General features: G+C 39.7%; 1 protein-coding gene across 2 annotated transcripts in view; it reads right to left on the bottom strand.

Annotated features, from left to right (window-relative positions):
* Window positions 1-14,449, bottom strand: part of LOC140185754 (adhesion G protein-coupled receptor A1) — a 550,512-nt gene that overhangs the window by 300,963 nt on the left and 235,100 nt on the right. For both annotated transcript variants that reach the window (XM_072239373.1, XM_072239372.1), the window contains exon 7: window positions 5,698-5,911. In XM_072239373.1, the coding sequence (XP_072095474.1) occupies window positions 5,698-5,911 (214 nt within the window). The remainder of the gene's footprint in view (window positions 1-5,697; window positions 5,912-14,449) is intronic.

The following is a 14,449-nucleotide window of genomic DNA, read 5'->3' on the forward strand; positions in this document are numbered from 1 at the left end:
ATACAATGATGCAGCCAGACAGGACAGTTTCAATGGTGCTCCTATAGAAAGTTGTTAGAATGGGGAAGCTTTGCATGCCTCAATCTTCTCAGAAAGTGTAGACGCTGTTGTGCCTTCTTAACTAATGAGGAGGCATTGTGCATTCAGGTTAGATTGTCCATTATGTGCACACCAAGGAACTTTGTGCTCTCCACCACTGAGCCATTGATGTGCAATGGGAAGTGGTTGACCTCCGCCTGCCTGAAGTCCACAATCATCTCTTGTTTTGTCCACATTGAGATTCATGTTCTTGGTCTCACACCATTTGATGAACCTCTCTACTCCCACTCCATATGCTGATTCATCATTGCTGCTGATGAAGCCAACCACTGCTGTATCATCAGCAAACTTGATGATGCAATTCAGAATCAGAATCAAATTTAATATCACTGGCATTTGTTGTGGAATTTATCATTTTGCTGCAGCAGTACAATGCAATACATAATAATAAAAAGTCAATAAAATTGAGTGGAAAATATGTATTAAAATTTAAATTAAGTGCAAAAAGAGAGCAAAAATAGTGAGGTAGTGTTCATGGGTTCACTGTCTATTCAGAAATCTGATGGCAGAGAGGAAGAAACTGTTCCTGAAATGCTGAGTGTGTCTTCAGGTTCCTGTACCTCTTCCTTGATGGTAGCAATGAGAAGAGGGCATGTCCTGGGTGATAGGGGTCCTTAATGATGGATGCCACCTTTTCGAAGCATCACCTTTTGAAGGTGTCTTGGTGCTGGAGAGGCTGGTGTCATTAATGGAGCTTTACAACTTTCTGCAGCTCTTTCTGATCCTGTGCAGTGGCTCCTTCACACCATACGGTGATGTAACCAGTTAGAATGCTCTCTACAGTACACTTGTGAGAGTCTTTGGTGAAGTATCAAGTCTCCTTGTTTGAGGGCCAAGTCTGAGCTGGATCTGGCAGTGTAGTCATGAGTCAGCAGTGCGAACAGCAGTCAGTTGACCACACAGCCCTGTGGGGCAACAGTGCTCAGCATGATGGAGCTTGAGATATTGCTGCCAGCTCGGACTAACTGGGGTCTTTCCATTAAGAAGTCCAAGATCCAGTCGCAGAGAAGGTTGTTGAGTCCAAATGAGGGCTAAGGCCCACAAGCCTCTGAGAGATGATCATGTTAAACGCCAAGCTGAAGTCAATGAACAAGATCCTGGCATATGATGTGTTGTTTTCTAAGTGGGGCACTATGGAATGGAGGTCCGAGGCTATGGCATCATCAGTGGACCAGTTGGAGCAGTAGGCAAACTCGAAAGGATCCAATGTAGCTGGAATGTGCGGTTCTATATAATCCATTACCAGCCACTTGAAGCACTTCATGATTGATGAAGTCGGTGCCTCTGGGCAGTAAATGTTTAGGACAATTGCCATCACTCTCATGGGCACCAGAATAATGGTGGTAACCTTGAAACCTGCAGGGATAGTGGACTTCTGCAAAAAGAAGTTAAAGATGTCCATTAAGACCTCTGTTAGCCCAGCTGTGCAATCTCTCAGCATCTGACCAGGTATATTGTCTGGACCCACAGCTTTGCTTGGGTTGACCCTGGCTAGGATCCTCCTCACCCCATCTGTGGCCAGCAAGCTGTCTGCTCCTTAGGGGAGAGGGAGCTTTACTCAATGTCACATATGTCATTCTTTCAAATTGTGCATAAAAGGTACTCAACCTATTAGGAAGGGAGGTGTCGCTGTCATTGATTTGCAGGATGGATTTGTAATCTGTTATAGTTTGTAAATCTTGCCACATGTGTGTCTAGTGTCAAAAACTTGTACTTCTTGGTTGGCTGTGGAAAGCTGGCAGTGGAGTCTGTTAGTGATGGAGAAAGGTTGCTGAGCACAGCAAAAAGGGAGAGAGATTTTGTATTTCTGCTGGTAGTAATCTTTAATGTAGATCTTGAAATGAGAACCATATTTTTCTTGCCTCTGTGCACCATTGCAGCTCAAGTAAAAGTCAAAGAAAACCTCACTCTCATTAACTGACATGGAATGTGACCTTCATATTTATTCAATGTGGGCAAAACAGCAATGACAGCAAACCCAATATGACATAATTGATTACTTTCCTTGCTATTTTGTTCAAATAGCAAGTCCATTTAAATTATAGATTCTATTGAGTGCGTGTTATTGTCCAGTAATGGAAATGTTATCTGAAACAGCATTTGGCGTGAGATGAAGATGATGGAGAAAGCAGCAAAGAATTCACAGATACCATTGATATTGGTGCATCTCGTACAAAATCAAATCAAATCAAGTTTAGTTATCATTCAAACCATACATAGATACAGCTGAGCCAGACAGCATTCATCTGGAGCCAAGGTGTAAAACATTCTAAATAGCAAGCAAACGTTCAAAAATAGCAAGTAACTAATACAAAACAGCAAGCAAAGAAGCATGTTCACATAAGAAAGATATATAGCCCAACACCCTGAGCAACAACTGTCTCAAAGCTCCTGTGACCTGGCTTTGATTCTGATCTCTGGTACTATCCCTATGTAGTCTTCATGTTCTCTCCGTTACTGTGTAGGTTTTGCCCAAATGCTCTTATTTCCTCCCATATCAAAATATTTGCTGGTTGTTAGATTATCTATAAATTGCCACTCATGTAGGGATGGCAGAGAAATCTTGGTGATGTTGATGGTCATGTGTGAGAGAAAAAGTTACAAGGAAAGAAATGTAGAAATAGAATTGATAGGATGCTCTTTGAGAGCTGGTATTGACTTGATCGACTGAATCTAGAATTGGCTTGAACACCAGAAACAGAGGATAACTACACTCAGTCCCATAACCAATTATCTTATTTTAAGTACTCTTTATCTTGTTATTTCATGTCCTTGCTATTTATTGCTATTTATTTATGTTTGCATTTTCAGGTTGTTTTTCATTGGCCCTGTTTATAGTTACTGTTCCATAGATTTGCTGAGTATGCCCACAGGAAAAAGAATCTCAGGGTTGTATGTGGTGACATGTATGTACTCTGATATTAAATTTTACTTTGAACTTTGAATGACTCCTTTGGTCTAAAGAAATATGAAACAGTAGATACTATTTGAAAAACTTGAATTGAGAAGTTTCAAATCAAAACTGAAGCCACATGTGATGCCCCATTCCCATACCTGCAATCACAGAGTTTGAAACTAAGTCAAAACTTCAGAACTCCATTTAGTTCATTACTTTTCCTTGATATTATTACACGTCACCAAAGATTCTCAACCCACTGGAGTCATTTTGCATCCATACTTTACTCAAATGCTTTATTTAATCCAAAATGTCTAATGTCTTTAGAGCTTAGTGTCCAGCAGAGACGCATCTTTGAAGTCTTAATGCTATTCTACATGTGGTGGAAAAGGCTGGGAGGGACATTAACACAAGAGGGAGTGCTGCTGCCTCACAGCTCCCAGGACCCGAGCCTGTGTAGAATCGCCTTGTTCCCTGGGTACTCTAGTTTCCTCTCACATCCTAACAAAATGCTGGCAGGTTAAACAATCACTGCAAGCGATTTCTGCAGCTGAGAGGAAAAACAACCCGAAGGAGAATTGAATGGCATGTGAGAGAGCATGTTGTAAGATGACAAGGGGAAGTGGAATAGGACTGATGGGATTATTCTGTTGGCCATCAACAATCATCCAATGGGCAGACAGCCTTCTTCTGTGCTGTAATAATTAAAATATCAGCCATAAACTGACACTATCTGTTTACATAAACAATCTGCATATGTCCATTTTGTCTGTTTCTTTAAAAATTGAGCAAGGACACATACATTTCCTTTTTAGTTACTTTGAATTATAAGAATCCTGTAAATAGCTGGGAAAACTGCAGAAAAGTGCAAATTTTTGATCTATTCAGGCTGCTGCCAGCATGACCTGCAATTTTGTTATGCACACACATTCATAACTATTCCAGACAATCACGTTGTAAATACAGTATTTTGTTTCCACAACATTTCACACCCCACACATTTTTACAGAAACCTGCTGTATCCAGTCTTCATCCCTTTATCTTACACCAGACTGGGTTTCTGAACACGTTATAATTCAACTATTGCGATGAAAGTTTGGATTACTGCATTTCAGAAATGTAGATCAGTAAACTGTCTTTGTCCTGATCCAGATGGGTCTAATCTTTTTCCTACTGCTAGAAAAACGAATCATCTCATCAGACAACCTGATGCTAATCCTTGGGAAACTAGCTACTGGCAAGGGTAAGTGTCAGCCAGCAGCAGTAGAGAATTCTATAGCGAAAGCTGCTCCAAATAAAAGATTTCCATGCTGAGCTGCTCTTGATGGTCAGAGTAGTCTAATCTTTTCATAGGAAAAATAAACTATTATTAATCTTTCACTTCAAAATTGACTGCTATCTGTGATACTAAATATTTTAGACCACAATTACTTCACAGGTAGAATAGTGGCAATGCCACTAAAGTCGTTGGCTGACAGTTCCAGTAACCTGGGTTCAAACCTGACCTTTGGTGCTGTCTGTATGGAGACTGAATGTTCTCCCTGGGACTGTATAGGGTTTCTCCCACTTGCCAAATGTGCATGGGCTGCCCCACGTGTATGCCAATACAACTGGTAACAAGGTAAGGTGAAAAGCTCTGGGAGGAATCAGTGAAGGAATGAGGTTTTACTATCAGCCAGGCTCTGCTTTGATGGGACAAATGGTTTCCTTCTATGTTGTCAGGAAAGATGGAAAAACTTCAGTAGAAAAGTCATAAAATTACAAACTACAGTACTTCTTGAAGAGAGAAATTGTAAAGTTTATAACAATCATCAATGTACAATTAATTCCATTTTTAATATAAAGCAACCCAAAATATCAGTTCTGAGAAATGCCTGATCTGAATTCAGTTTAATATCTTCCTGACAAAAAAACTGCTACAAAGATTTGATGTTCAGATATACAGATAGTGTTAATTCAATTCCCAGACCAAATATCCAGTCAAACAATTGCAATATACACTTCTGGAAAGGGGCACAAACATGAACTTCAGATGCTCTTTCTTCACGTTGTGACCTGATAGATTCGGACCGTGTGCAATGCGCAATTTTAATTGAAGAGCAAGTAACAAATGTTCTCATATGAATCATAAAATAACCCAATTGAGGAAACTTGCATCCTTAATTCAATGACATCTACAGTGTCATTTGCAGCAAACATTTTAACAAAGTTAGCATATGAGCAAGAGTTCAAATGTGTTTATTATATAGATTTATGCAAAAATGTATCTATCATGTTTGTCCTGGATGAATTGCTAAGTCTCCAAGTTTAACATTAAATAAAGATCAGAGTGTGAACCATACAATCACATGACTTTTTGGCACCGTCTTTTAAGTTATTAATGTAATCAGAGTTCTAAATAGTTTAAGGATGCCCAGAATATTAAGCGATGGGAAATCTTCATTCCATCTGTAATCATTTTCCAATCCAGAAGGTGGCAGTCACTACTGAGAGCATTGTATTTGAGTGCCACACTTCTTTGATTTAAGTGTTCCAAGCCAAGGCATAGACTTTACAATATTGAATTTAAATGGAATTATTTACAGCAATATATGTTCTGATCTAGGCTGTAATAAAACAAAATACTGTAATAAGCAAAGGTGTATCAGAAACAGCAAGCAATTTAATTTTAAATCAACAGCAAACACAAAGGATATTCTTACCTGGTTATTAAGCAACAGTCATGAATCATAACTGGTTCAACCAATATTTCATTATCTTCATCTGTTACCGTTACTTTTCCATTATGTCGCCATTCAATTTGCATTGTTTTATCCACATATGTTGCAGTGCACAGAAACAGTAACCGATCCCCATGGAATACGATTTGACGGTGAGAGGGGATCATCTCAAACAGAGGCAATTCCAAAGGGCCATCTGAAAATTAATAATTGTATATGAACACAGTGAATAACTCAACTGCAGACTAAACCAGGTGAGAGTAGCAAGCAGGCCTCATACCCTGATGAGATAGAGCCATGCCTGTCCTAGCATGTGAAGCCAGCTTCAGCAGACTGGGGCAGATGAGGTCTACAGTGAGATATAACGGCCAGGAAGGCAGTTCTGCAACACTTTGTGAAGAGCGAAAGGCATGACAAGGCACAGAGAAATCATGGTCATCCATTGCTACCAAGGAAGACCCCAGTTTGTGACGACTGCTCATACCTCTGGACCTGAATTTCTGAGACAAGAGAGTGGAACTGGTCCAATGCAACAGCTTTTTCATTTTAAAAATTCATCTGCACATCTCTCCTGTCATCATTGGATACGACAGACAACCAACAACATGTCATGTTAAACACGACAATTTTCATTGTCATTGGACAGATTACTTGTTTTTACATATGTAAATTCATATTTGGAGTATTGTAAGCAGTTGTGGACCCCTTATCTTAGAAAGGGTGTGCTTAGATCTTTTGCATTGGACAAGATCCGGAGGAAGTTCATGAGAATGATCCCAGGAGTGAAAGGATTAACATACAAGAAGCATTTGATGGCTCTGGACCTGCACTCGCTGGAGTTTAGAAGAATGGGGGGAGGGGGGAGTCTCATTGACACCTATCGAATTTTTGAAAGACAAGGATAGAGTGGTTTCTATAGTGGGAGAGTCCAGGTTCAGAGGTACAGCCTCAGAATACAAAGTCATACCTTTAAACCAGAGATGAGGAGGGATTTTTTTAGTCAGGGGATGGTGAATCTGTGGAATTCATTGCTGCAAATGGCTTTGGAGGCCAAGTCATTGGGTATATTTAAAGTGGCAGAAGACTGGGTCCTTGATTAGTAAGGGTGTCAAAGTTGTCGGGGAGAAGGCAGGAGAATAGGGTTCAGAGGGATAATAAATCAGTCATTATTGAACGATGGCACAAACTCGATGGGCTGAATAGCCTAATTCTGCTCCTATTGTATGTCTTTTGTCTTACATCTAAATTCACTTCTTCTACAGAGTCATCTTTCTTGGTAACAATGCCTTCTTTAACATCATTAATTTTACCATTCACAATTTTTTCATCAGACCCAATAAAAATTATTGTCTTATCAGTTGACTGTATAATGCATATAGAAGTTATTCATTTATGAGAGGTGAATTTGCTAACAGAACCGACATTTATTCGATCACACTTAAGGCCACCGTGAATACTTGGGCATCCTAGTGATTGAACATGCCTGTATCATGGGTGCTTCTCAGGTAGACTGACCTGGTGGGACCCAGCTCCTCTCCAGGGGGTTACTGAATCAAACATTAAATAGGAAGTTATTCACTTGGATTTTGAAATGCGATTAAGCATTTTCAGGCAACAACCAATAAGAGGCATTTATTGTCTGTCTCTATATCGCATTTTGAAGGTGCTGCTGAACTGTTTTGTTGACCCAATACAGCTTATATAGTGAAGGTATCATTTGCAATGAAGGTAAAGGACCCTATCATCTCAATGGGACTAAACTTGCTGCACTATCCCACCCAACATGGGACCTTATATCTAAAGTCTTTTAGGAGAATCTCCATGTCCTCGATCTCAAGGATAAATTTTACCTAATTATCTGAATTTAAATTTTCAAGGGGTTGTGGGAGTGGAGAGTTTCATATGCAGGTCCTTAGATCTTTGGATGCTATTCAAGCAATAATATGAAAATTATGCTACTGTATCCCTAAGACAGCATTGAGGGGTCTTTCAAACAAAATCAACCCAATTCAAAGCTTTTGGAGAGCAAACAGATTAATCTTTGTCACGAAACTCAGGCTAATCTGAATCAATTGAGACTTCAGATCAGCCATTTAGGGATACTGAACAGCATGTTGTTTATTCAAGTATTTAAATACAGTGGATTCCAGTTCATTGGGCTATCGAGGCAGCCGTTAATTTGGGATAACTCTTCAAGAAGAAAAATAATTGATTAGGTAGTCTGGATTCCCTTCATTTATTTGACACACTATGCTGCTTATTTGGGATAGGAGATTGCTGCCGAACACTTTCTAACCTGCATCAGTTGTACGCACTTGCGTGGCCATTAGACTCTACATCGTTCTTTGAGCGAACGGTTTTTAAATAGCATCCATTGCATGTGTTTATGTTCAAAAAGCAGTGATTTTTGTCACTAATAGTTGGGGAAAAATAAGCAGTAAGGCAATTTAGAACTGTTTTGCTCGCTGCAGGTTTCAAGCATTCTGGCTTCAAGATGCCAGAAATGGCTGGGAATGAAGATGAAATGATTTTACAACTTCAACAATTTAAGAAGTACAAAAAATTTGAAGGTATCAACCATCATCTTGAATGTTACAATGAAAATGAAGATTTGGAGGATGCAATCTTCAAAAGCATTGTATGAATGTGGTCCAATATCTATTGGACAAGCTATTGGTGATGGTCACTCCTAGGAATTTGTTTTAGCCAGCAACACATGCATCACCCTTTTCCCTTTAGTTTTCCTGTTTCGCTGGTATTGAAGTAGTGATTGTTGTCATGACACTATGTTACTAAGCTCTCTATCTCCTTCCTGTATTTTGACTCTTCATTATTTGAGATACAGTGGTATCATTTGCAAACTCGTAGATGGAGTTAGAGCAGAATCTGCCCATGAAGTCGAGAGTACACAGGGAATAGAATCATAGAACCACAGAACATTAGAGCACAGAAACAGGCCTTTTGGCCCTTCTTGGCTGTGCCAAAACATTTTTCTGCCTAGTCCCACTGACCTGCACCTGGACCGTATCCTTCCATATACCTCTCATCCATGTACCTGTCCAAGTTTTTCTTAAATATTAAAAATGAGCCTTCATTTACCACTTCATCTGACAGCTCATTCCACATTCCCACCACTCTCTGTGTGAAGAAACCAACCCCCTCACATTCCCTTTAAACTTTTCCCCCTTCACCCTTAACCCATGTCCTCTCGTTTTTTTCTCCCCTAGCCTCAGTGGAAAAAGCCTGCTTGCATTCACTCTATCTATACCCATCATAATTTTATATACCTCTATCAAATCTCCCCTCATTCTTCTACGCCCCGGGGAATAAAGTCCTAACCTATTCAACCTTTCTCTGTAACTCAGTTTCTCAAGTCCCGGCAACATCCTTGTAAACCTTCTCTGTACTCTTTCAACCTTATTAATATCCTTCCTGTAATTTGGTGACCAAAACTGAACACAATACTCCATATTCGGCCTCACCAATACCCTATACAACCTCACCATAGCATTCCAACTCTTATACTCAATACTTTGATTTATAAAGGCCAATGTACCAAAAGCTCTTTTTACGACCCTATCTACCTGTGACACCACTTCTAGGGAATTTTGTATCTGTATTCCCAGATCCCTCTGTTTTACTACACTCCTCAGTGCCCTACCATTTACTTTGTATGTTCTACCTTGGTTTGTCCTTCCAACGTGCAATACCTCACACTTGTCTGTATTAAACTGCATCTGCCATTTTTCAGCCCATTTTTCCAGCTGGTCCAAATCCCTCTGCAAGCTTTGAAAACCATCCTCATTGCCTACTACACCTCCAATCATTCTATCATCAGCAAATTTGCTGATCCAACTTACCACATTATCATCCAGATCATTGATATAGATGACAAACAACAATGGACCCAGCACTGATCCCTGTGGCACACCACTAGTCACAGACCTCCACTCAGAGAAGCAATCCTCCACTACTACTCTCTGGCTTCTTCCATCGAACCAATGTCTAATCCAATTTACTACCTCTCCATGTATACCTAGCGAGTGAATCATCGTAACTAACCTCCCATGCGGGACCTTGTCAAAGGCCTTACTGAAATCCATATAGACAACATCTACTGCCTTCCCTTCATCTACTTTCCTAGTAACCTCCTCGAAAAACTCTAATAGATTAGTTAAACATGACCTACCATGCACAAAGCCATGTTGAACCTCCCTAATCAGTCCCTGTCTATCCAAATACTTGTAGATCCTGTCTCTTAGTACTCCTTCCAATAATTTACCTACTACCAACGTCAAACTTACCAGCCTATAATTTCCTGGATTACTTTTAGAGCCTTTTAAACAATGGAACAACATGAACTATCCCCGAATCCTCTGGCACCTCAGCCATAGATACCGACATTTTAAATTTATCTGCCAGGGCCCCTGCAGTTTCAACACTAGTCTCCTTCAATGTCTGAGGGAATACCCTGTCAGGTCCTAGGGATTTATCTACTCTGATTTGCCTCAAGATAGCAAGCACCTCCTCCTCTTCAATCTGTATAGGTTCCATGACCTCACTACTTGTTTGCCTTATTTCCACTGACTCCACGCCAGTTTCCTTAGTAAATACAGACGCAAAAAACCCATTTAAGATCTCCCCCATTTCTTTTGGTTCCATACATAGCCGACCACTCTGATCTTCAAGAGGACCAGTTTTATCCCTTACTATCCTTAGATGCCAGTAATTCTACAGCTTATGTCTAATCACCACCGAGGGAACATCTTGCTACTTAACTTTTAGGTCAGAAGGCCCAGGACTGTTGAACCCATCCATTCATGAAAGGTCAGTGTTAGAATGAGAACAGTATGAAAGTGATGAAACTAGTACCTTTAGGAAGCCCTGTATTTAATTCTAGATTGGCAGGCATGGACTAAAATTGACCAAGATCCAACCGTCTATGCTTGGAAGGACCAGGGCCTTTTCTAAAACAACACTGATAAAAAGAAATGCTGCAAGCTGAAAAAAGCTGTGGGGAAAGTCATTTTCTTTCACAAACAAGTTTAACCCAAGGACATAATTTACATTATCTACATTTTCCACATGTCTGGAATTACAACAGAGAAAAAACTTTACAAGATGCTGACAAAATCAGAGCTCCTCCTTATTAAAACATTTTCTCTGTGAAAATGAATAACAAGGTTGAATTGGGTTAACAAGCATGACTTTCATCAGAATAACCTGGGTGTGAAAGGAGCAATCACAAAGGGTGGAGTTGGCATCAATTATTTTTGTGATCTCCATATTACTAATAGGTGATTTTAGGACAAGCCTGAACAATTTGCAAAGTGGAATGCCCCGTATCTTAGAGGCAAGTACATTAGGGACAGACACATGGTTGAATGGAAAATGGTGGACTATGTGTGTGGGAAGGGTTAGATTGATCTTGGAGTAAGTTAAAGAGTTGACACAATATTGTGGTCTATAGGACCTGTACTATGCTGTAATATGTTCTATGAAATTTCAGACCGGTGTGATCAACCCGTTATGACAAAATAGGAAGGGGTGGGGAGAGGTTGGAGGTAATAGCATTGTTGGGTCATCCAATTATGAGCAAGCTGAAGTTAGTTAAGAATTAAAAGCTTTATCAGTGTACAAAATTTGGGAATATTTATAGTGTTACTTAGTTGCACTAAACTTTCAAATGTAAGGCATGGGTAATTTCAATCATTCGCACTGGACCAAATTCTAATAAAAGGTATCAGGTGGAGTACTGATCGTAGTCAAAGCAGCAAGACAGAATGAAACCTTAAGCAACGATTCATTTTGGTATCTTCCCCATTCTTTATTTGCTTGTATAAAGATACAGTACATATATCTTTGTTTGATGAAATTCTTGAAGCTGGTATTCTAATACAGGTTTTATTTTTGTTATGTTATCCTGAAAGAATGATTTTTCAGCTTTGCTAAAATAACTCCCTCCAACCACAGTACATCCTTCTCCAAAATTTGCATGCACACCTTCTAAATGTTAGTAAGTGTCAAAAAATACTTGTTAGTAATTTCAAAGCAAAGTAGTTAGACTTGCAGTGATAGAATGAATACAACCAACTGATAAAATTAGTAAAGAATGGGTGTTATTTAGGTAAGTTTTCCCCACAGGGTTGTACTGGACCTGAGCAATTTCTGATATACATTAACAACCTACAGGTGGGCACACCAGAAATTAATCCAAATCATGCTGGGCATGCAGTAATTCTGTGCACAAGCTGTGAAATATGGAAGTACAGGGCTCTATCATAGATCTAATAGTTAGCTCCACCACTGGACATCATATGGGTGAGGTGTCAGAACGGCCTTCTTGGGATTTCTCAGCACTGCACTGGGGAGATCACTATTCAGCCTGGCTAAGAATCCCATACCTAGCAGAGGTCATTGGAGCAAATGCTTTGGAGAAGGTAATTTACCTTTCCTTAAATTCTGTTTAACATTTTTGTTCTTCTTATATGCTTGTGTGTGCTTTTAAGTAATTTAATTTAAATTCATCAGATTTTTTATTTATTTCAATTGCAATGATTTTAACTGTCTCTAAATAGCAGAAATATTCAAAATAATTTACATTAGTGTTAACATTGACAGCAAATAGGACCCCACCCCAATCATATTTTTAGGGGATTCAAGATCTCTCTAGGGTGGGACCTGCATACTAAGGCACATATCTCTAAGTGCCATCTGGATTGTGCAACAGGACTCCAAGATCACATGACTTGATCCAGTAACTGCAAGAATGTGGAGACCTGGGTACCTTTTCTAACTGAGGTAACCAAATTAGCATGATCCGGTCACAAGTTCTCAGCATGTAACTGTCACAGAAAAGTGATGACAATGGGATAGACCTCTGGAGAACATATTATCCTGGTGAAATTGGCAGGCACTTGCAAAAGGAAATTATTTACTGAACTGTGAAGTGTTATGTCTTGATAAGAAATATGAGGAGAGGCAATAGGAACTACATGAAAGAAGTTCAAGGCTGCAGGAAAAGGGATACAAAGGACATGTTCACATAAATCTTTGAAGGTGGTGAGTGAAGTTGGCACAATTATATAGTATTCTTGGCTGCATTCATAGTGTAAATAAGCAAGAAATTACGCTAAACATTTTTAATCAGTAGTAAGGCCCCAACTGGAGAACAGTATTCAACTATGTATACAACATTTTTGAAAGGATATTCTATCCCTGGAGAGATTTACAGGAATTTTGCAAGGGGTGAAGTGAGGAGAATGGAGAAACTCAAGATGACCTCTTTAAAGTACAGAAGAGATCAATGTTGTACAGAATTGTTAACGTATTTCTCTTTTGCAAAGCATGTCCCTTCAGACAGCAAGGGCAAACTTGAAATGCCAGTCTCCTTTCACTTTAATTCTTTATGTTGCTCCCATTCTGATGCTTCTGTCTATAAGCTCCTCCAATGAATCCCAGCAAACTTGAGGAACAATACACTATTGAAAATCTTGTCATATGAGGAGTGTTTACGGCTCTGGCCTGGACTCACAGAAATTCAGAAGAACGAGGGGCAATCTCATTGAAACCTATCAACTGTTGAAAGGCCCTGATGGAGCGGATGCAGGGAATATTTCTCCTATTGTGGCAGAGTCTAAGGCCTCAGAATAGAGGGATGTCCATTTAGAATGGTGAGGGGGAACTTCTTTAGCCAGAGCGTGGTGTATCTGTGGAATTCATTGCCACAGGTGGCTATGGAGGCCAAGTCATTTGGTATATTTACGGTAGAGGTTGAAAGGTTCTTGTTTAGTCTGGGCCTGAAGGGTTATGGGGAAAAGGCAGGAGATTGGGGTGCCAACCATGATGAAAAGACAGAGCAGACTCGATGGGCCAAAGGGCCTTATTCTGCTCCTATTTCTTATGGTCTTGTGGTCTCACCTCTGAATTGGCACATTGTAAGTCCTGAATTTAACAATTGCTCATAACCAACTTCCCCTAATAATAAAAGCAGAAAATGATGGAAAAGTTCAGTTTATCAAACAACCTCAGTGGAAGGAGAAACAGAGTGAATGTTTGAGATCAAAGTTCATCAGAAAGAAAAAAAAACAGCTTTAAGTTGCAGAGAAGAGGGTGCAATGGATAAGACAAAAGAAAAACTCGTGACAGTGTGAGGCCAGGTTAGCTAAATGGATAACTTAAGGTAGTCATCCTACTGCTGGGCTCATGGGGGCAGAATATGAACAAAGGAGCATAAAAATTTGTAAAATGCAGGTCTGTGGGATATGAACTACAGGTAAGGTTAAGGGAGAAAGACTGGGCCAGGGTCATAAATAGATAATGTTGAATTGGTTATTTCTGATACAAACAGAGAAAGCAAATTACCTGAAGTTATAGAATTCAGTATCATCTGGAAGGCAGCAAGATATCCAGATGGAAGAAGAGTTTCTCTTCCTCAGGCTTACATTTGGTCTTATTATAACAATGTGGGCAGCAGAAAAGGTAGATCAGAATGGTACTGAGATGGAGAATTGAAGTGGCAAACTGAAATCTCAGAGTTTCCCATAAGAACTGAGCCCAGTTTTGAAAAGCAGTTATCTATACAGTTCAACACATAGCTAAGGAGTTGGTGCAGGGACGAAGGCTTTAGATTTTTTGATTACTGGGTTCTCTTCTAGGGAAGGCGGAATCTGTACAGAAGAGATGTTTTGCACCTGAACTGGAGCGGGACAAATATCCTAGCGGGAAGGTTTGA

Source organism: Mobula birostris, chromosome 21 (assembly GCF_030028105.1).
Source record: "Mobula birostris isolate sMobBir1 chromosome 21, sMobBir1.hap1, whole genome shotgun sequence".
NCBI classification, from domain to species: Eukaryota; Metazoa; Chordata; class Chondrichthyes; order Myliobatiformes; family Myliobatidae; genus Mobula; species Mobula birostris.